The sequence below is a fragment of the Cyprinus carpio genome, chromosome A12 (genome assembly GCF_018340385.1).
Source record: "Cyprinus carpio isolate SPL01 chromosome A12, ASM1834038v1, whole genome shotgun sequence".
Taxonomy (NCBI): domain Eukaryota; kingdom Metazoa; phylum Chordata; class Actinopteri; order Cypriniformes; family Cyprinidae; genus Cyprinus; species Cyprinus carpio.
In genome coordinates this window covers 6405014-6429552 of record NC_056583.1, presented here as the reverse complement: position 1 = coordinate 6429552, position 24539 = coordinate 6405014, and the positions used below count along the sequence as shown (strand labels likewise).

Sequence of the window (24539 nt, the reverse complement as noted above, 5' to 3'; positions counted from 1 at the left end):
TTATTATATTATATTATATTATATTATATATATTATATTATATTATATTATATTATATTATATTATATTATATTATATTTTATATTCTATTATATTATGATGTAACACCTTTAACTTTAATACAGCATGGGCATATTCATGTGCACTCATATTCAAAATTTTGTGGTCAAAAAAAGCATATTGATGTCAGTATTGGTCTCTTTCATTCCTTTGTGTTTCACAATAGTGTGTATATTTTGGACCACTACATTTTAGCTTTCACTCCCAAGCAGATCAAAACCATAAATAGTAACAATTATGAGACAGATACTCTCAAATATATCTGTATTGCTTTGTCATCTACTACAAAAGAGTGGTAAATTAATACTCCTCTGAAATTCCATGTTGCACTAACCTCAGCTTTTTGCTGCCAAACAGTTATGGTTGGGCTTGATGTAAAGTTGGATTTTCACTAAAGATTTTTAGATATAGATACAGATAGATAGTTCACTTTTTCCTACTCTGTCATCATCACACCAAAACCAATGGTAGGAACACGTGGTGTTATGGGTTGTTGTGTAAGGCAGAGTTTCCTTTTAAGAAAGAAGAGGGACAACTGTCAAACAGTTGAGGGGAAAGGGGAAGAAAGGTTGTCAAGGGGTATCAATTGAAAGACATAAGCTGAATAAAAGTGACCTCACCATCACATCATGTACATGCACATCATGTACAAGAGTCTCTGATTTTACCACAAAAAAAATAATAATAATATTTATGTTTTTATTTTGAGAGTGGGAGAGAAACAGAAATAGACAGACAGAGAAAGGGGAAGATTGGTGTTTCTAAATTCAGTGTATTCCCACAAAACCCTCCATTAGCATGAACTCACTCATTCCTCTAGACAGACTGAACATATATTCACTCTTGATTGAAAGTGCTGCTACAGTCGCACAGGTTTAGTAATTGTAGCTTTTTTTTTTTAACTTATCCCAAAACGATTCCATAAACAGCCCTGAATTGTGTCCTAAATTGTACCATTTATAATCTTTGCATCTGTGGATCATTTAGAGGAGTACTTTTCAAAAAGGGAAAATTTAGAAATAAATCAATCTAAATGTAATCGTGGCGTCACTGGTGGAGAGAAAATGGAACACTTCCGTTCCATGAGCTTAATGTATTTGACCATTCACCTTAAGGCCTTTCATTTTTCATTTGCATTCTTTAATTTTTTATTCTGTTAATTAGTTTCAATAAACTGAAGAACTGCTTTCAACATTCAATCAAAGAATATAAAATAAAATATCTATATTAAAACAAAATTATTAAAAAATATGCAATTTATACAGTATAAAATATGGTGGAAGGAGACAAACAGCAATAATATGTCATTGTTAATAATATGTCAGTTAATTTAGTAGGTTTAAATTTTATGCTTATATAAGAAAAAGAAAGTAGGGACTGGCAAAGAAAAGTGCTTAAGCTTTACATCTGTACATCCTTCAGATTCATAACCAATTTGTTGCATAACAAATAGTCATGAAACTTATGTGACTGCCCATTTCAATGCCAAAAGCTCTAACTTCATGGCACTGTATCTCAAATAGTCAATTTCTAAATAGAAGGGCTTTGTAAAATCTGCATAGCTAAGTACTGGGGCAGTAACTAGCTTCTCTTTTAATACCTGGAAAGCTGATTCACACTCAGGATCTGTTGCAACCCCCTCAGCAGATATCACATGTCCCAGATAGGACACTTGGCGCTGAAAAAGCAAACATTTACTCCATTTTACTTTTAGGCCACACCCCCTAAAACGTGAAAGAACTAACCTAAGATGACTAAGATGTTGTTCAAAAGATGACGAGAACACACCACGTCATTCATTACTTATTGGCTTTATTGCCAAGTATGCTTGCACATACAAGGAATTTTTTTTAGTGACATAAGCTTCCAGTACACAGAGACAACACACAGAAAAAAAATAGCAAATAAATAAATTGTATAAACAGTTGTGCTATAGATGATAATGGAATATAATTGAGTAAGATGCAGGGATGTACTAGGATGGAGGGGTAACAAATAAATATAAGGATATTGGACATTTTTTATTACATTAGTGGGGAAAATTTAACTGTTCATGAGGTAGATTGCCTGGGGGAAGAAACTGTGCTTGTGCCTGACTGTCCTGGTATTTGCGGCTCTGAAACGCCGGCCAGATGGCAAAAGTTAAAAAATGGGAGATTCTGAGCCCTTTTCCTCACTCTGGATGTATACAGTGTTTGAACGGTGGGCAGGGGAGCACCAGTAATCCTTTCAGCAGTCCGAACCGTTCTCTGTAGTCTTCTGATGTCTGATTTTGTAGCTGAACCAAACCAGACAGTTACTGAAGTGCACAGGACAGAGGAGAATATCAGAATCAGAAACTGAAAGAGCTTTATTGCCAAGTATGCTTGCACATACAAGGAATTTGTTTTAGTGACATAAGCTTCCAGTACACAGAGACAACACACAGAAAAAAAAAAAGCAAATAAATAAATTGTATAAACAGTTGTGCTATAGATGATAATGGAATATAATTGAGTAAGATGCAGGGATGTACTAGGATGGAGGGGTAACAAATAAATATAAGGATATTGCATATTTTTATTGCATAAGTGGGGAAAATTTAACTGTTCATGAGGTAGATTGCCTGGGGGAAGAAACTGTTCTTGTGCCTGACTGTCCTGGTATTTGTGGCTCTGAAGCGCCGGCCAGATGGCAAAAGTTCAAAGATGGGGTACTGAGCCCTTTTCCTCACTCTGGATGTATACAGTTCTTGAAGAATGGGCAGGGGAGCACCAATAATCCTTTCAGCAGTCCGAACCGTTCTCTATAGTCTTCAGATGTCTGATTTTGTAGCTGAACCAAACCAGACAGTTACTGAAGTGCACAAGACAGACTCAATGACAGCTGAGTAGAACTGTTTCAGCAGCTCCTGTGGCAGGTTGAACTTCCTCAGCTGGCGAAGGAAGTACAACCTTTGTTGGGCCTTTTTAACAATGGAGTCAATGTGATTGTCCCACTTCAGGTCCTGAGAGATGGTGGTTCCCACCAATCTGAATGGCTCCACTGCAGCCACAGTGCTGTCTATGATGGTGAGTGGGGGGAGTGCAGGGGGGTTTCTCCTGAAGTCCACTATCATCTCCACTGTTTTAAGAGTGTTCAGCTCCTGTGTTCTGTCCACAAGAGGTGTTCTGTCAATTTGTTCTACCCTGTCAAATTTTGCTACCTCCCATTAAAACAGTGGGTAGTACAATTCAACAAAGTAAAATGCTACCTGTAAAGTTATGGTTTATTAACGTCTACACCTACCACAATCCTAAACCTACCCTTACAGTATACCAACCTACAGGCAAAAACTTAAATCTGCTAAACCTGTAGTAAGGACTGTAAAGAGATGGACCAACGAAACTTTAAAAGCCAGTTTCGACCTCACGGATTGGAGTGTTTTTGAAGCTGCTATCACCGATCTGGATGAACTCACAGAGACTGTAACATCCTATATTAGATTCTGTGGGGATATATGCATTCCTACCAGGACTTATTTAACATTTAACAATGATAATTCATGGTTTACAGCAAAACTCAGACATCTTCGTCAGGCCAAAAAGGATGCCTACAGAAATGGGGACATAGTCGCGTACAATCAGGCCAGGAACACACTGTATAAGGAGATTAGAGTGGCTAAAAGGACCTACGCTAAAAAAGTTGGAAGATCAGTTCACTTCCAGTGACTCAGCTTCAGTGTGCAAAGGTCTGAAAGCCATCACAAACTACAAGACACCATCCCCATGCACTGAGGCAAATCAACAGCTTGCTGAAGACCTGAATTAGTTTTATTGTAGATTTGAAACATCCATAGCCATTCTGTCTTTAACAGATCTCTGGAGTTGTGTGAAGTCCCTTCCTGCTTCAAACACTCCATCATCATTCCTGTTTTAAAGAAACCCAAGATAACAGGACTTAACGACTACAGACCTGTGGCTCTAATGCCTGTCGTCATGAAGTCGTTTGAAAAACTGGTTCTGGCTTATCTGAAGGACATCACTGGACCCTTACCAGACCCCCTGCAGTTTGCTTACTGAGCAAACAGGTCCGTGGATGATACAGTCAACATGGGACTGCACTTCATCCTGCAACATCTGGACATAACAGGGACTTATGTGAGGATCCTGTTTGTGGACTTTGGTTCGGCTTTCAACACCATCATCCGAACAGCCCTCCAGACCAAACTGACCAGCTCTCTGTTCCTAGCTCTATCTGTCAGTGGATCACCAACTTTCTGACGGATAGGCAACAGCTAGTGACACAGGAAATTCATGTCAAATAGCCCCTCCACAAACACTGGTGCCCCTCAGGGTTGTGTTCTCTCCCCACTGCTCTTCTCCCTGTACACCAATGACTGCACCTCTAAAGACCCCTCTGTCAAGCTCCTGAAGTTTGCAGATGACACTACAGTCATCGGTCTCATCAAGGACAGTGACGAGTCTGCATACAGACAAGAGATTAAGCAGCTGGCTGTCTGGTGTAGTCTTCACAAACTGAAACTGAACATGCTCAAAACAGTGGAGATGATAGAAGGGAAAAAAAACCCTGCACTCCCCCCACTCACCATCATAGACAGCGCTGTGGCTGCAGTGGAGTCATTCAGATTCCTGGGAACCACCTTCTCTCAGGACCAGAAGTGGGACAATCACATCGACTCCATTGTTAAAAAGGCCCAATAAAGGTTGTACTGCCTTCGCCAGATAAGGAAGTTTAACCTGCCACAGGAGCTGCTGAAACAGTTCTACTCAGCCATCATTGAGTCTATTCCATGCACTTCAATAACTGTCTGGTTTGGTTCAGCTACAAAAGGATTGCTGAAAGGATTATTGGTTCTCCCCTGCCCACCCTTCAAGAACTGTATACATCTAGAGTGAGGAAAAGGGCTCAGAAAATCCATCTGGATCTCTCACATCCCCTTTCTGAACTTTTGCCATCTGGCCGGCGCTTCAGAGCCACAAATACCAGGACAGCCAGGCACACAAACAGTTTCTTCCCCCAGGCAATCTACCTCATGAACAGTTAAATGTTCCCCACTTATGCAATAAAAATGTTACAATAACCTTGTATTTATTTGTTTCACCTCTATCCTAATACATCCCTGCTTCTCACTCTATTCTACTCCATTTGATCACTATAGCACAACTGTTCATACAATTGATTTATTTTTCAATTTATTTTTCAGTATTTGTTTTTTTTTCTCTCTCTGTGTGTGTTGTTTTTGTCTGTATTTACTGGAAGCTTATGCCACTAAAACAAATTCCTTGTATGCACAAGCATACTTGGCAATAAAGCTCTTTCTGATTCTGATTGTGATTAATCACACGAGAATACAGGACCCATAGTTTAGCAGACATGTTTGGATATGTGTGCTTCCACAATATTTAGTACAACAACTGTCTCAGTGGTGGTAAGATCACAGGTTACATCTCAATCCTCATATTTCATACCTAGGAAATAGGACATATTTAATTATTAAAGTGTTTTACCACCATTTGCCTTTAATACAGCTTACAACCTTCTTAGAATAGATTTATACATTCTATTCCAGTGGAATGTTGTCTAGCAGAACATCTGCCATTTGCTTCGTTGATACTGAAGAAGGGAATCTGCGTTTCATTCTTTTTAAAACTTGGACAATATTCAGTCAGGTGATTGGCCAGGGTAGATGTTGATGTTCATCTTGCTCCAACTGTCCAGGTTTTATGACCATGAAACTTTTATTTATTTATTTATTACCACTGGTGTCAATTATTTAAGGTTTAGTAATTGTAGCTTGTCTGTGAATTTTTGGCTTTGTAAAGTTCTCTGTGGCCAGTTTTTGTTGAAATTGTGTCTTTGGAGTTAATATTGAGGTTTGCTTTCACTTTGTAGCTCTGTGTTGTTTGGACACACTCCTTCTTTCCCCATTCTTTACTTTTGGTTTTCGTCCACTATTCTTTACTGTTCTTCTTTAACACAGAAAAAATGGGCTGTTAAGTTTACAGATACTGCTGCTAAACATGCTTCCATTATTCATCATTTTTGGAAGTCTGAAAAGTCATGCATTTCACCCATGGCTTAACACTGCTGAAAACTTAAAAATACACAGATATCAAATCTAAAGAATATAGTTTTTCACTTTAGTTTTCTCTCAGGTTTTTCAGTTTTTTTCACTGTAGCCTACACAAATGATATTAGCCTCTATAATAATGGGTGTTTACATTATTTTGTCCAACCCTAAGTCATGAAAGTGTTTTGTGACAATACTTACCTGTAGAGGGCAATGTTGTTTATAGAATCAAAGAGACCAAATTAAAAAAAAAAAAAAAAAAGACTAAGAAAGCAAGAGAGTAAATCTGAAGTACCTGTATCATGTAAATGTCATATGAGTGAATATATATATATATATATATATATATATATATATATATATATATATATATATATATATATATATATATATATATATATATATACACTCATATATCATTTACATGATACTTCAGGTTACTTCAGATATAAATATATATATATATATATATATATATATATATATATATATATATATCAACATATACAAATAAATATATATATAAAAAGAAATATTAAGAATGGTTATATCATCTGATGCCATGCATGATGCTGCCACTGTACTTTTTTTTGTAAGTATCAAGTCTTATGAAACACAAACAATACAATTTCAATCATAAAAAAGTATTTATGAATTAATTACATAGAAATTTATTCTGCTTGAGTTTTTAATCCAGAGTCAATATTAAGCAGAAGCGTGCACACGCACATACACACACGTGCACAAACAACATTTGTGTGAGAACACAACATTTCCCCCCCTCCTACGGGGTTTCAAACATGAAATGTTGACACAAAGTCCTTTAAGTGCCCTGGGCGAGAACGAATGCGGACAGGCCGTGGAGAAACACGGGGATGAGGCTGGGCAGCCTGTGATGGGCAGGCACACATCTCAGCTGGCAGGTTGATAGGCATGTCTGGAGCCTGTGGAGGGGCTGTCTGAGGTGTCAGCTGAAGTGCTGGGGTGTCCTGCCAAGCAGGGGGTGTGGCTTGAGGTGCGACACCTATTGTATGTGCCGGGGGCGGCACTTTGTGGAGGCGGCTTGCGTGCCACCGTGTGCTGTCGGTGAGCAAGAAGGTGGCTGGGCCTAACTGATGAGTAACTTGAAGAGGAGCAGACCAATATAAAGCGAGTTTGTTGTCTCTGTGGGGCCTGTGAACCCTGACCCAATCTGCGGCCTTTATGTCAGGGACCTTAACACGTGCTGAGAAATCAAATTTCTGCTTTATCCTCCTCTGCTGGCGGGTGACAGAGGCCCTGACTCTCTGTAGTGGTTCCTGAGGCAGTGCGGGGCTGAGCCTGTCGAGAGGAAGGTGGAGCTCACGGCCAAGCATGAGAAAAGCTGGAGAGACCGTCGTAGAGTGTTGGGTGGCCCTGTAGTGCAGCAGTGTGTGATGGATGACCCGTAAGAAGCTCCATCCCTGGAACAAGTGTGCTCTGAGACTTTTTTTCAGTGACTGATGGAAGCGTTCAACACCACCATAAGCTTGGGGGTGATAGTATGCCGTGCGAATGTGATGAATACCTTTGTTTTTGAGGTATGTTGTGAACTCGGCTGAGATCAGCTGTGGGCCATAGTCAGTAGTGATAGTGTTTGGAAGGCCCCAATGAGCTCAGGCCATTTCAAATGCAGGTCACAGACAACCACCAGGAAGCGTTGGTGATGAGGAACTCCCTGTATCTCACCACATATGTCCAGCTGCAGGTGGTCCCAGGGCTGCGATGGCCAAGCAAGAGGTTGTAAGGGTGGAGGGGCCTGGTGACCAGCCTTACTGCTCAATAGACAGGCAGTACAGTCTTTCACCAGGGCCTCAATGTCTTTATCTATCCCTGGCCACCAAACCCGGTCCCTGCAGCATTGCTTCAACTTCACGATACTCAGGTGGCCCTCATGAGCCATTGCCAAGACACGTGCACATAGGGAGCTGGGGATGACTCCACACAGGTGTTATTCCAGCAGGACAGCTCCTGCTTTATTCTGGAAAATGCTGCCAGCCCTTCTGGTACCCCCTGAGGCCAGCCATTCAGAATATAGACTCGGAGATGAGAAAGGACCGGGTCCTGTTCCGATGCCTCCTTCAATTCTTGTAATGATATGACGGCCTGGAGGGGTGTGTATAACATCTGGAAAATGTTCCGTTCCACCTGGTCTGTGTCGGTGTGTGTGGTGGGGTGTGGCTGAGCGAAGCGGGACAGTAGATCAGCCACAACATTGTCTCTGCCTGGGGTGAACTTCAGATCAAAGTTATACTGCCGAAGACGGTCGGACCAGCGGTGTAGCCTCAGTGGCCGGTGGCCTGTCCCCGATGTGGAAAGTAATGCAGTCAGGGCCTGGTGATCTGTCCTTAGGGTGAAAGCGCAGCCAAAGAGATACAAGTGCCACCCCTCCCAGGCCCAGATGCAGGCTAATGCTTCACGTTCCCCCACTGAGTACCGCTGCTCCGTCTGATTGAAGGCCCGTGATGCAAAGGCGATGGGCTTCTCAACACCCTGCTGGGTCTGTGACACTACTGCTCCTATGGCTGTAGCTGATGTATCGCAGGTCACCCAGGTGGGGCTGGAGATATCAAAGTGAGCCAACACTGGGGCTGCAGTGAGCTGCACCTTGAGTGCACGCACAGCATCAGAGCATGCCTGTGACCACACCCATGGCTCATCCTTAAGCAGCAGTCACCATAGTGGGGCACTGGTAGCAGAATAATGTTGGAGGAACTTCAGGTAGTAGCCTGTCATAAAAGGAGGCAACCTGCGCAGCTGAGCTGGGTTCGGGAATTGCCAGTATGGCATCTACATTTGATTGAAGTGGTGTGACACCATCTGCCAAAAGCCGAAATCCTACATATTCAAAAGTCGGTGCAGAGAAAACAAATTTTTCCACATTGAGGGTTAGTTTGTGTTTAGCTAGGGCTGCAAAGACTCTGCTGAGGCGTTCATCGTGACTCTGGGGTGGGCCCATGGATAACCACATCATCCAGGTAAATGGCCACCCCCGGTATACCAGCCAACACGACACCATGATTTTTTGGAAACAGCTGGGGGCGGAGCTGAATCCGAACGGCATACATGTGTAGCAAAACATGCCTGCATGTGTCACAAAGGCTGTGAGGTTTCTGCTGTCTGGGTGGAGAGGCACTTGTAGGTAGCCCTGTCTGAGATCCAGTTTAGAAAACACGGTTGAGCCATGGAACTGAGCAATGAGCTCTTCTGAGGTAGGCAGAGGGAACCTGTCTGGGATCACTGCTTTATTCACCCCTCGCAGGTCAACACACACCCATAGGGCCCCTGATTTCTTCTGAGCTACCACCAGGTTTGAGACCCACGGTGATGCATCCACTGGTTCAATAATGCCAATGTCCAGCAGCTGCTTAAGCTCAGCCGAGACACCATCACGGAGAGCCAAGGGAATGCGTTGGAGTGGTTGGATGACTGGTTTAATGGAAAGGTTCAGGAGGGGTTGATGGGCAAAAGCAGTAAGGCAGCCCAAGCCTTCAAACAGGAATGGCCACTTTTCCTGCCAGGGCGTGGAGACTGTCAGGATCGCAGCTCCCTTCATGTCAACAAGAGAAAATCCCAGAGCCGAGAACAAATCCAGACCCATCAGGTTGGCCCCACGACAGGCAACATGGAAGGTAAAGCTAGGCACCATCTTGTTGCCATACCCAACAGTCACTTGCAGGGAACCCACTAAGTCAATCTTTAAGTCGCCATAGCCACAGAGTGAAGCAGAAGGTGCCGAAAGTGGCAGTGCTCCGAAAAAAGTGCTGTATGTGTGCATATTCAGGAGAGACACACTGGCATCAGTGTCCAAAAGCAGTGGGATACACACATCATTTAGGCGCACTGAACATGCTTTAAATGAGACTGGCCCAGAGTAGACATTGTGAATGATAGTGGGTGTTTGGTCTGACACAGCTGGAGCGGAGCGGCAGACTGAAGCAAAATGATTCCGTTTACCACAGTTGCGGCATATTTGGCCACGGGCTGGGCAGTTCTGTGCTCTAGACAGATGAGAAGATCCACAGTTATCACAGGGCCTTGATGCCTGTGCTTGTGGGCGTGGCCGAGACCGCTGCTGGCGCCTCAGTAGCATAACTGCAGAGGAGTCTGCTGCCGCCAATGTGTCTTTCTGGCTGGGTTGTAACGTCGATGATGGCATGGGGGAGGGGGCCGAGTAGTCCACGATTGTTTGCTGTTTGGTCAGAGGTGACGCACATGCAGCTGCACTCTCTATTCTTAATGCAATCGTGATTGCCCGAGACAGTGATAAATCATCCGGTTCTAACAGCAGAGTTTCATGCACTTTTGCATTGTTGGTATGTTCAATTAACTGGTCGCGAATCATTTCGTCCTGCAACACACCGAACTTGCATGTGCTGGCCAGTCCCCACAAGTTGCCTATGTACTGTTGCACAGACTCACCGGGAAGCTGGTGTCTTTGGCGGAACAGGAAACGTTGCAAGAGAGCGCTCTGTGGGGCTGCAAAGTGTGCGGTCAGAAGTTCCACGGCTGTGTCAAAATCGCAATGCAGTAACAGCGCTTTTTTGCAGGCTGCACTCACGTCAGTCAGCCCCACTGCCAAAATGAAAGTCTCAAAGGACTCTAACCAGCGAGACCAAGGAATCGGAGGCTCACCGGGTAGAGCAAGGAAAGGAGCAGGAGGTGCTAGTGCGATATCAGCCATCCTTGTCGCCAAATGTTACGTTTGATAAGGATCACACCGATGCAGGGAGTAACATCAACTTATTGTACGTATCTTTTACTTAACTTCTCTGTCTTCAGACCCCAGTAGACGAACACATACATTGGTCAGGCATGACAGAATGCTTTCAGCACAATCAAACTCGATGCATCACTGAACACTAACTCATTGCATTATCAAACAACACTTGTGTGAGAACACAACACTTACTATTGTATTCAGAAGTAGCCTACTGATCCTTTATGGAAATCGATGGCTTCAGAGAATATTTCTCCTCAAAATCAATATTCTGCCTTCATTTACTCATTAGTCATTAGCTATTTTTAGTTGTTAGGAAGACAAATACCATACTTTTCCAAAGAATGGGACTGTTGAGCTGTTTGAGCTTGTGTGGAAGTTAGTTGAGCCACCTCATGTTTCTAGGCAACCTTAAACAAAATTGGTGATGTGACCACAGATATATGAAGAATTATCCATTTTACTCACCCTTCGATGGAGAGAGGCCCATGGAATAACTGGTAACTATATATAAGTTCAAAAACATTTTTTGCTGTACAAAGTGATTTTTTTGTCTGAGCAATTACAGACAAATCAGAAAAAAATATCACACATATGTTTGTGCTTTAGGTAGTTAAAACATGACGCTATACTGTTAGCATAATGTTAGCTCTAAACTGCTGGAGGATACAAGTATGTTAAAATGGTAGGAGTGGCGTAGTTTGAGCCAAAAGTCCTGGTGTAAGTTGAGACAGTCTCTTACCCCTTCTTATGTTTTACTGTAATTCTACATCATATTTCCTTATATTTAGGCCAAATATTTTTGATTTTGTTCTTTTGTTCTTTGTTTTTCATTTGAACAACTTCTGAAAATTTTAAATATGCCTTATGAAATTTGGCCAATGAAATTTTTTTGAAATTGTATTTCCGTGCAACATTTATGAGTGGGATGTTGAGTACTGTTAGACCAGTTCTGTAAGGTTAATTGCAAAGACCTGTTAGGGGCAACCACAAAATATCTTAAGAATGGTGATGGGATTCAGTGATTTAACAATATTATAATTCACATTCCATATTCTTTTTCAAAATATCTATTATTACAAAATTATTACAACCCCATGCAGTGACAATACCAACCATAGGATATCTAAATACCTGTTTCTATATGGAAATGATAGTAAATGTGTTAGTGGTTTATGGAATGGAAAATGGTAAATTGGAACCACTGCTAAATGTGCAAAAAAAAAAAAAAAAAAAAACCTGATGAAGCAGAATTATGCAGAGAGAAAAGATACAGCAGAGGTGGGTAACAGCAAGAACACAAACTAAACAGAATACATGTCTTGAAAGGTCACACGCCTTAAATGAAAAGTCAATAAATGAAAAGACATATTAAATAAATACATTATTCTGTTTTATAAACAATATTTGTTTTAATAATTATTACACTGTATCTCTGTAAAGTTTCTCTGTTTGTAAGTTTCACCATCAGAATTTAAGAATGCCATAAATCTAATTTTCATTCCAATTTAGTGCTTAAATACCTTAAATTAAGGACCTAAAATGACTACAACTAAAATGAAAATAATAACTAAATAGTATATATTTTTTAATTACACCACCAATTAAACCACAAGTTATCTTCTATATTGAACCAATATCTAACTGCTCTAATTTAGGCACAAAATGCTTAGGTCTTTTATTCTTCTGCCAGTATATAATATGGGACTCACACTATTTCAGGCTCTGTAACTAGACTAGGTCATGTTTTTCTTCTCCCATGTTCGAATTTCTGGTCCCCATAGGAATACCCTTTCAGAACATCCTTAACTGCTGGGAAGATTCCTTAAGGTTCTCTGGGCAACAGTCCAGGGCAGGGAAATCTGCCTCACAGCATCCCAAGATGGAAAACACACCAAGAAGGAGAGCTATCACCTCTGAGGCATCTGGGTCTTCACACTTAATTGGCATGTCAAAATATGTCATGCATTATAAATGGCAATATAACTGCACCTATAAAATGGTGTTTGAGGAGTAATTCCAGAAGTCGGGCAGGCCCTGCCATCTCAGGCAGAAGCCAGGTGTACCATACCCATTTTCTCCCCATTAACCAAGTAAAAGCTGACACATTCTGAAGAGGAGCTCAAAGAACTGTGATCAGATTCCTACACATGTATTAAAATCAGTTCAGACACAGTACAGTATAAGAACATCCTGTGACTAAAACATGCCAATGGCCAGTGTCACATTCAGAAACATAAAGGCCTGCAGCTGTGCAAAAAAGATAAGTTAATTGACACTTCTTGTTTAAAAGACACTGGCTATGTTCTCATAGGATGCACATTATACCTATAGTATACCTATTATATCATATTGTACATGCTATTTCAACCACTTTTTAGCACTTTAAGTGAAATTTTCCAAGTGACTGAATATTGGTGTCACTTTACAATAAAGTTCCATTAATACATTAACCAATGTTAATTAACTGACATTAACAATGAGTAACACATTTGTCGTTAACTAAGATTAATAAATGCTTTTTAAAGTATTTTTCATTGTTAGTTCATGTTGACTAAATAGTTAACTAATGTTAACAAATAGAACTTGGAAGTGTTTCCGGAATATTTCAAGTTAAGCAAATGTTAGGCCCATGCAATGGCATTAATGGCAGAATGATAATTACCATAAAAAATCAGTATCAATCAATCAGTCAGTAATTTCAACTCTTCTCCCATTTTCCATTAAAAATAAATACATAAAAAATAAATGCCAGTTTGTTCTGTTACAGCTATATTATTTGAGCTGTAAATTTGGCACTTGTCATTTTTCTGGTCATTTTAGGGGATTTTAACAAAGTTACACATAAAAATGTTAGTAAGCAATTTTTATTACTACTACTACTACTACTGGTAGTAACTTTCACAGCTTCTTGCACAGATGCAGGCCATTATGTTTGCTTGTGAATGCATGTTTGTGAAGATGACTGGTTGTGTTTTGACACCTTACAAAGAACTCGGCAATCCACTGAGCTTTTAGGATTCAATTCAGACAATGCAGAATTTAAACAATTTATAAAAATTGTAAATAATATATGAGATGTAGGAACAAATTGTCATTGTCTAATTTACTGTGATTGTTGATATTTCTTTGTTTTTACAGTTTTTCTGAATTGCTAAAACACTTTTTTTTAAACCATCACTCATTTTCTCAAAACCTTAAACACAAATCCAAATACTCAAACTAAATTCACGAAACCTTCTGACTCTTCCATTAAAATCAAACCATTTCACTTGCACTCAAAATCAAATGGTGCTCTCAGATCACACACACACACACACACACACACACACACACGAGTCAATAAAATAAACACTACAGAGATTCATTAGCAATTCTGTAAAAAAGTATAGTAACTGCAACTGAATAAGGTGAATATATTGTATAGGCCTACTGTATGTACTGCAAGAATAGTATTGTGCTGAATATTGAATAGTACTGAATGAATATATTCAGCACTTGAATACTGCAAAAATACTGCAGTCCAACTACAATGGCCAAAAAGGTCAAATAAAATTCGAAATGAATACCATGTTACAGTACACTCAAACATTGTAATTTGTTCAATTGTAAAATCTCTCAGTGAGAGATTAATTCTGTCTCAGCATCATGTCTTTGTGCATGAGGATTTGTCCACATCACAAGTAATGTAGTCTTTTTTGCTAGACAGAGAAAAACCCCTCTGGTCTGACAGATTTTTGGGGGTGCTTTATTTGACAAATTGGTTTAAGCTAGTGAGAATTTGGTTCAGAGGTTGGGGTTTAGTGTTTTAGCAATTCAGGAAAAACTGTAATTTATGTATTTATTTGTTTGGTAAACCAGGCAATGAAAAGACAAAAGGTGCACAATCCATATTTAAAATAAAAATAAATGAGTATTATAGATGAAAATAAGGTTTTCCTCTCTGAGTTTACCCTTCATTTTCGGCATGACATTTATATAATTCATGAACAATGTAAGGATCAATGGATTTAAAACACCCTGCTATCATTGAGACATAAAAAAAACAATGCCATGTTGGCACTCTAGTACACATAGCACTTTCAAGCAAACCATAATGCATAACTTTTCTGTTGCTTACACAGAAACAGAAGATCTAACATATGCATGACCACCAAAAAATGTATTATGTATGGTACATTAAAATGTCTTGGTAGGCAACTCATTAGGTTTTTAAGTCCACTTTTTTCTGATGAATTCCATGACATCCTTCACTGCCTTTTGTAAAGGATTAACAAAATGCTATTTTCTAAATTTACAGACATGACTTGTAAAGCTTTGAAGATAGTGACTCACACAGACAGAACATTCAGGTGGATTTCAACGTATGATTTACCTTGGCAGACATTCTGAATTATTCTTGCTGGCACTCCACATTGAAACTGAAAAATCACACAGTATTGGATGTGACATACCAAGGATGCGCTCTAACAGTGCAAACACACTATGTGGTGGTCAACATCACCTCATTATCTTTAAACATAAAAGTTCAGAAACATTTTAAATCATTTTCTTAAAGTGTCTCAGGGTGTTTTCCCTAGAAACAACTACAGTGATTTATCTTACAGTGACTGATCACAAAAATAACAAGCTAGCCGGTTTATTTCTTTTAAGTCACAGCATTATTAACGCTGAAGGATTCATGAAGAAAATAACAAGCCATTTTCTTTGCTCCCCTAAAAACCTAACCAATGAGTATCAAAGCAAACTACAGTGCTTTTTACATTTGCACAGTATACTATGTTTAGTGAGACACCTGAAAATCATTGATGCATGCAAGAATGTGTTGCTCTGTAAAATTTTGATGTTGCCTGCAGGGACAACAACAGTACGTTTTGTAAATACCCAGTAGGATGAGTGCTTTACGCTCCATGTGTTGCCTGCTAAATGGGGATCTGACTGAAAAAAGAACCACTGGATGAAAAAAACAAAAAAAAAAACAGACAACGCCTCCTTTAAAAGCACACAGAGCAGACAAACCTCTTAGTCAAGAGGAGCCTCAAGCTCAGACATTTCGGAATCAATTATTCATCTGAATTGGATTAGATGGCCCCTGTGATTTCCCTCCTCTTATCTCCAGTCATCTCTGTCCATGCGCATGTCTGTGGCTGGTTTTAACATGATATGTTTCACATTTCCCTGTTGTAGACATTGCACTCCACTGACCACAAAGCATTCTATGTCAGAAGTTCTTCCTTGTCCTTTGGAAGGGGACTGATCTATCAAGTGAATGGTCTTGGATTCAAGGATACAAAGCAATTATTCTTTGTTTTTCCAATGATTTATAAGTCCAGTAGCCCATTGCCCAGTGTGCCCATTGCTTTTTGGCAGCCTGAGAAGCTTCCTCCACATGTCATGAGCTCTTGGCCTGGCACTATACCACAGTGCTGATGGTGGAAGACTCCTCAGACTTGCCCTGCCTGCTGGGCAGAGACTTGAGATACTCTAGGTGGCGCCTGGCATCTTCCTGATTGTGTCTCACATAGTAGACCAGGTAGGAGATGACCATGGTGAACCATCCAAACATGGTCACCAACATGGCCACGTCCGTGGTCTTTTTGAGCACCACACACAGGTCCAGGTCTTTGGCCAGCAGGAAAGGCACACCTTGGGCTCCAGAGTCTGAGGGTTCAGATGTCTGACAGATAATTCCAGTCAAAGATACAGGCTCTAGGTCCAGGTGTGGAAAGGCTGTCTGCAGCCTGCAGTCACAGTGCCAGGGGTTTCCAGTGAGGTTGGATCTTGCTGTAACACCTTCAAAGGCATCAGGGTCCAATGTTGTGAGCTGGTTGGACGAGAGATCCAGAAACTGTAGAGAGGCTGCCAAACCTCTAAAGGCTCCAGGTTCAAGCAAAGCCAGTTCATTATGGGAAAGATCCAGTTCAGCTAGCAGTGGAAGATCATGAAAAGCATTGGCAGGGATGCTGGTCAAGAGGTTGTAGTCCAGGTAGAGGCGTCGTGTATCATTGGGAATATCCTGAGGGATCTCAGTAAGATGCAGGTTGCTGCAGCGCATAGTCTTACCACCAAATGCGCCCTCACTGTCTGAACAGTAGCAACGCTTGGAGCAGGAAGTCGCAGCATGGTGGAAACACAGTGTCATCAGCACTAAGCTGTGAAACAGCAACCACATGACCACAGAGTGCCGAAGCAGCCAACCTGAGGGTAGCAGCATTGTGGGACAGTGGGCATAATCCCTTTAGAGTTCGACCTGTGCTCAGAGCACCCAGGGGGCTGTACCCTACATCAAAATCCCCAACAGCTTGCATGCCTAGAAGATTGAAGAATACAACCAGTTAATGGAATATATATATATATATTTCTTATTTTTTCATACTTCAGACTTTCAGAATATGTAAAGATTATAATGTGTTTCCTCTGAATGCTATTGTGCTCCTTGCATGAGATACTTTTGAAATATTTACTGATAAAAACATTTGGTTTAAATGATTCCTCTAATTAAAACAGATTGCCATTAAACCATTTCAGAACAAATGCATACATACAGAGATACACATCAAACATTTTCAAAAGGATAATTAATGCAGAGATCATTTTAGCTATATTTCCTAGTCCTTTTAATACTATATAATATCATTATCTTGACATTACAAATACCCATCAATGAAGCCATGCCATTGTTTAACTCTTACTAAAACTCTTATCTAAATCTTTTCCTTTTTCTTGCCATCTCTTGCAGCAATGCCTCACCAGTCTCTTGTGATTTAAGGATTTGTACATAGCCTGTTTTGATTGTCCCTAATTAACTTGCAATTCATTACATCCCTTACATCTGTCTTCCACTATCTATGTGTAGGATACATAGACATACATACACATACACAGAACCATACATACAGTATGCACGTATTATAAACCCATACCGCACAGAAATTAAAATTAATTAGCAGACTGATGCCTTAACCTTTCAAATTTAATTTACTGATGGAAACTGGTGTGCTTGATGCTCAAAGCAGTGAGGTTTTAGCTATTATTATTTCCCTGCTGGCTTCATTTATTTATTATTAATATTATTATTATTATTATTATTATTATTATTATTATTATTATTATTATTATTATTATTATTATTATTTTGCTAGATACAAAGCAATGCTCTCACAATCAAAAAAAAAAAAAGAGAGATTATCCACTCACGTTGATGACGGAAAAAGTGGCACTTCCTCAACAGTGTTGGTTGATTTATATCCCTGCTATGCTGGCCTAATTCACAGCTCTGCTACAGCCATTAATGAAACCCAAGAATGACAAAAAATGACAAAGCATGTGAATAAGATGTTTCTTCAAGAAGAAATTTTAAATAGACAGAACATTAACAAAAAAGTTATAATATAGTGTTGAAATTAAATTAAATTTCATTTCATTTAATTTCATTTCATTTCATTTAAAGACCCAATATATTTGCCTTGTAGTTTCTGGTCCTATTTAAGGCTGCAGTCTACTTCAAACGAAATCGAAGAATGAACTGATACGACGTAATTTCACCATTGGTCCATGGCAATTACGCAATCAGTGTGTGTTCTGGAACTCCACCTTACTTGATATTACGAGAAACATGAATACCCTCTTCAAGAGATTGGCAAACCACATGGCGCACAATCTGAGGTACGAAAAATGCACCTCCTCATCTGTGCTCCACATTTGCTAAATAAAAAGGGCAAACTCGCCATCATTCTTTCTGTTTTCGTGAAGTGGACGCACATACCACCTACGTTGTTTGCTCTTGTTCTTTTTCTTTGCCATTGAATAGATCAATGCTACTGCCAGATGTTTAAGAAACTGTTCTACTCTCACAGCTGCCATGGTTGAGGAGATACGTGTGTTGTACTGTATAGGAGATACATGCAAATATTCTACACATATTTACATACTCAATCTACACTCTGCCTCCAGCAGTGCAGGGGTATTGGAAGGTTCAAAAACTGTCACAGAGCCCTTTCAAACTTTTTTTTCTTCCCCAAAACGAATTAAAAAAAAGAATTTGGTTTGAAGTATATTGAGGCCATTACACTTCTTTACATCGATGTATCTCATTCATGATTACACAGAAGTATTGTGGGGCTTCTCGATGCTCATGGAAAACAAATGAAGAGACCAAGTGTAAAAACATCAGTTTTCTTTTGTCATATAAAAACTATATTGCAGATGGAAAAGACAGCAGCCCAAATGATGTACAGTACAAGAGAGGGCAGGTAAGGAACACTGCCTGCTATCTGAACTGTGATATTTAATCCCACCAATGTTGTGGTCAGTAATCCATAATAATAGTTTCACTTAAGACGTAGCTTGTTTTGTCTGAAGTGCAAGTAACAATGAACAACAACTTGTTTTGTAATTCACACTTTTTTTAGTTATTTTGTCCAACCTTCTAAAAATAGCTTAGCCACCTTAACTCATTAATATATCAGCAGCATATAAGAAGCAGCTATCCTCTTACAAAACTTCAGGGCAGCATGCAACAAGGAAGCTGCCTTGGTTGGCTGCAATAATTTCCAACCTTATTCATTGTAAGAAAAACTTATTTCAACTCTGCACAAGCCTGCCGTTTTCACGGATATAAAAATCACTGGTTCTCTATTTATGCATTGCATCACCTCTTATTACCTATAATTCTGAATTCTCCAGTACCAAAAGTCAATTGGGTTTGTAGTTGACAAATGGCAGTGAACCCGCCACTGTCCACTTACACAGATTAAAAATGAAATCGATCTCTAAGTACCTCTTAGTATCACATAACGAATGGGAGCCTTCTAAAGGAGGAACTGTTTTTTGAAGGGAGAGGGAATAAGACGCTCTAGACTACAAAAGCAGCTGAAATTGCAGGCAAATAGCTCCTTAACTGAAAGCTGAAGAAGGGAGAGAGAGAGAAAGAGAGGGAGAAAGGAAAACATTAGCTCAGCTTTCATGCTTCAGTGACCGAAGTCTTCCCCTGCCAAAAACCAAACCAAGACAGTTATTTACCCAGGTTTAAAAGAAACATAATTTTAGCCTTGCTGTAACATATAAAGTTTTCTTTATTAAAGCACGGAAGGGTGACCTAAGGATGAGCAAAGTGATGGAAGATAGGTTAGATAAGAGTCACAGACCTCCTGGAAAAGCTGTACCACTCATGAATACACAACAGGGTTCTGTCATGACATTTTTGCAAGTGATAGTGTAGGCCGGACACAGGAGAGACGGACAGACAGTGAAAGATGAGGACAACAAAGACCTTAAACACAGATCAGCAGAGAAATACAACTGAGAGAGACGGGGAAATATCTATGATAGCTCAATGGACAGAGATGGGCAGAATAAAGGTTGAAACAAGACATGAGATGGAAGCATGCAGGGGGTGAAGAGAAACCACACAGGATGTTTACATGATTCAACAGAGAGAACAAGAGAGGAAACAAGAGAATCTGAGGAGCAAGTCTTACATTACAGAAGAGAAGAAAGAAGAGGAGGAGGAAAAATTAGGTTAAAAGGTTCAGGACAGAACATTTTGGGGGAGAAAACTGATGTGACCTTGCCCCTGCATTGAAAGGCCAATGAACAAGTTTAGAAAAATGAAAAAAAAGATGTCACAAATTACAGACACATACTTGATATGATTTATGATATAACAATTTCTACTTCAGCCTGATTGAAGAGCTGGATTCCTGCTGGCAACATAGGATGGTGTGCTGTTTTACCCACCACACTTCTTAACTAGTTTATGTAGCTTTATTCCAGTGGGCTTACAAACCAGCACTAATCACCACAAATCAACTCAAATCAGCATGGAAATGCATGTGATTTGTATGATTAGCCATGGACACATAGATATTTATGTCTTCAGCAACTCCTGACTTGTACTGCTATGACTTTTCAGTGAACTGCCATAAGATTTGTGTCTCAAACAAGAATACAAATTACGGGGAAGAGAATGAAAGGTACATTAAAGTAGGGATGGGAAAGGAGGAAAGAAGCTTTGACAGAGCTGAACTGGACTGTATTGAATGACGTGTCAGTAGATGGAACTTGACTGAGATGATAATTGGCCCGATATTGCCACTTTGTCATTTTATTAAACTGTTATCCTTGTTGCTCATGCTGAATGTAAGCATTAAAGGAGGAGAAAGCCTGAATAGCTCTAACATTAAGAGTTGCACTTAGATGAATGCTAAGTGATATGTTTTACTGACATCTTTGGCTAAACTGGACTACTGGTTTGTTCAAAGGAACAAGTTTTTCACCATTTAAAATCATGTTGATTCTCCAAGTAGGCTACTGTAAATGTTCACTCTAAAAAATGCTGGGTTAAATACAACCCAGTGCTGGGTAAAATATGGACAAACCCAGCGACCCAGTTTTGACCCAGTGGCTGGGTTACTGCCCAGAAGGTTAGGTTAAACACTTAACCAAACTGTTGGTTGAAAACAACCCAATCGCTGGGTTTGTCCATATTTTACCCAGCGCTGGGTTGTATTTAACCCATTATTTTACTCTTTAGTAGGAAACTGTAAACCCCTTTTTTCCAATGGTAATATTCCATAAAAGTGGCAATATTCAAATGTCTAACTGTATTTAACAGGACTGAATGGCATATGTTACATTAAAATGTAAAGCAATTTTCAAGTTTAGATCAAGTAGAAATATCTCTTTAGGGTAACTGCTTATTTTCAGTTTTACAGTGTACTGTACACAGTAGTATAAATGTAAAATGTGTGTGGGTGTTGAGAGAAAGGAGAATTGTAGTTAAAAAACAACATCAACTAGGTTATAATAGCTGTTTGATGCACACAAAATATTTCTGAGGCAGCACAATATTTGGTTTAGTTAGTCTTATGAATCCATCACAAGGTTTAATCTTGAGAAATTAAGTCTACAAATTGTTGTGCTTCCTCATCTCTATTATTGTTTAATAATTCATTTCAAACAATGTCTAAGTGCTCCTGACTGCTGGCAGTGTATGATAGTTTACATGAAGACCATACTGCCAATCGGTACTATTCAATTATCTGAGTTGAATAGTAATAGAAAAAATAATGCACAAACTCTTTCCTATTATCTTGAAGGTCTAAAGGTGAATAGACAAATAAAGTAATTTATAAATACAGATTTTATGACCTTGGTGTCTCTACATATTCCACTGAACTGTATGACACATAGTTGTGTATAATTAAATAAAGTAGTTATTATCCACACTAGTTATTGAAATAACTGTTTTGTTTTATGTTTCATGTTGTATAAATAATAATAAATAATGTAAAAACATATCTAAATTCAACCTACGAACCCGATTCCAAAAAAGTTGGGACACTGTACAAATTGTGAATAAAAAGAGAATGCAATGATGTGGAAGTTTCAAATTTCAATATTTTATTCAGAATACAACATAGATGACATATCAAATGTTTAAACTGAGAAAATGTATAATTTTAAGGGAAAAATAAGTTGATTTTAAATTTCATGTTATCAAAACATCTCAAAAAAGTTGGGACAAGGCCATGTTTACCACTGTGTGGCATCCCCTCTTCTTTTTATAACAGTCTGCGAACGTCTGGGACTGAGGAGACAAGTTGCTCAAGTTTATGAATAGGAATGTTGTCCCATTCTTGTCTAATACAGGCTTCTAGTTGCTCAACTGTCTTAGGTCTTCTTTGTCGCATCTTCCTCTTTATGATGCGCCAAATGTTTTCTATGGGTGAAAGATCTGGACTGCAGGCTGGCCATTTTAGTACCCGGATCCTTCTTCTACGCAGCCATGATGTAATTGATGCAGTATGTGGTCTGGCATTGTCATGTTGGAAAATGCAAGTTCTTCCCTGAAAGAGACAACGTCTGGATGGGAGCATATGTTGTTCTAGAACTTTGATATACCTTTTAGCATTGATGGTGCCTTTCCAGATGTGTAAGCTGCCCATGCCACATGCACTCATGTAACCCCATACCATCAGAGATGCAGGCTTCTGAACTGAGCGCTGATAACAACTTGGGTTGTCCTTGTCCTCTTTAGACCAGATGACATGGCATCCCAGTTTTCCCAAAAGAACTTCAAATTTTGATTCGTCTGACCACAGAACAGTTTTCCACTTTGCCACAGTCCATTTTAAATGAGCCTTGGCCCAGAGAAAACCCCTGCGCTTCTGGATCATGTTTAGATATGGCTTCTTTTTTGACCTATAGAGTTATAGCCAGCAACGGCGAATGGCACGGTGGATTGTGTGCACAGACAATGTTTTCTGGAAGTATTCCTGAGCCCATGTTGTGATTTCCATTACAGTAGCATTCCTGTATGTGATGCAGTGCCGTCTGAGGGCCCGAAGATCACGGGCATCCAGTATGGTTTTCCGGCCTTGACCCTTAGGCACAGAGATTGTTCCAGATTCTATGAGTCTTTGGATGATATTATGCACTGTAGATGATGATAACTTCAAACTCTTTGCAATTTTTCTCTGAGGAACTCCTTTCTGATATTGCTCCACTATTTTTCGCCGCAGCATTGGGGGAATTGGTGATCCTCTGCCCATCTTGACTTCTGAGAGACACTGCCACTTAGAGAGGCTCTTTTTATACCCAGTCATGTTGCCAGTTGACCTAATAAGTTGCAAATTTGTCCTCCAGCTGTTCCTTACATGTACATTTAACTTTTCCGGCCTCTTATTGCTACCTGTCCCAACATTTTTGGAATGTGTAGCTCTCATGAAATCCAAAATGAGCCAATATTTGGCATGACATTTCAAAATGTCTCACTTTCAACATTTGATATTTTATCCATATTCTATTGTGAATGAAATATAAGTTTATGAGATTTGTAAATTATTCCATTCCTTTTTTACTCACAATTTGTACAGTGTCCCAACTTTTTTGGAATCGGGTTTGTAAATGTATGTAATATTTTAATATGTAAATAAACATAAATATGGAGTGTTTTACAAGAGTTACCCGTGTCTTTTAGTTAGTTAGCCTATACATGTTCTTCATTTACTAGAGGCTTAACTCCTGAAAGAAAAAGTAGCATTACAAATAATACCAATATATTACACTTTAAATATTAAACTTCATCAAACACCTATAGATTGAATAAAAGCTTATTGTAGGGCTGTCAAATGTCTTATTTCCTCATTTAAACGCGTTGGACAGAATCGTGCGTTCAGAGCACTTCTTATTCAAATACAAGACTGACTTACATTTCTCCTCTCTGTCTTCTGAGGTCTCCTCTCTTCTCGGCATTCGCCTTCGCGTGTTTGCTGTAGAGAAGGGAGTTCGGAGTCATTTGCGCAAATATTCCTTCTGGTTTAGTGCTGGAGATCCGCACGCAGCGCGAGTCGTGGACGCGTTTGGACGCGGACAGAAAATATGAGAGAGAGAGCGAGAGAGAGAGAGAGAGAGAGAGAGAGAGAGAGAGCGAATTGAATTTGAACAAGACTTTTATTACAAAAAACTCTCCTATCCTCAGTACACCACAAAACCATGGTTAAGGAATTTAGTCTAGTGTTCCAAATGACTGTTAACTTGTGAATTACAGATCATTCCTTCATTGTTCATTCACAATGTTGCCATGACTCTTGATTCTAATATTTTCCATATGTATTTTTAATCTATAAATAATTTACTCTTGGACAAAACTGCAAACTGCATAGTTTGGACGAATCCCAGGAGGAC

General features: G+C 39.5%; 1 protein-coding gene across 2 annotated transcripts; it reads right to left on the bottom strand.

Moving 5' to 3' along the window:
* Positions 1-14439: 14439 nt before the first annotated feature.
* Positions 14440-24215, bottom strand: LOC109064601 (leucine-rich repeat-containing protein 3B-like). Of its 2 annotated transcripts, none has more exons than XM_042767324.1 (3): positions 24065-24215; positions 18048-18129; positions 14440-17160 (listed from the first exon to the last, which is right to left on the bottom strand). In XM_042767324.1, exon 3 carries the CDS (start codon positions 17062-17064, stop codon positions 16264-16266), a length of 801 nt encoding a protein of 266 aa, XP_042623258.1. In that variant the 5' UTR covers positions 17065-17160; positions 18048-18129; positions 24065-24215; the 3' UTR covers positions 14440-16263. The 2 variants fall into 2 exon arrangements, with proteins under 2 accessions (XP_042623258.1, XP_042623259.1); XM_042767325.1 differs by having other exon boundaries at positions 18048-18126.
* Between the last annotated feature and the right edge of the window lie 324 nt (positions 24216-24539).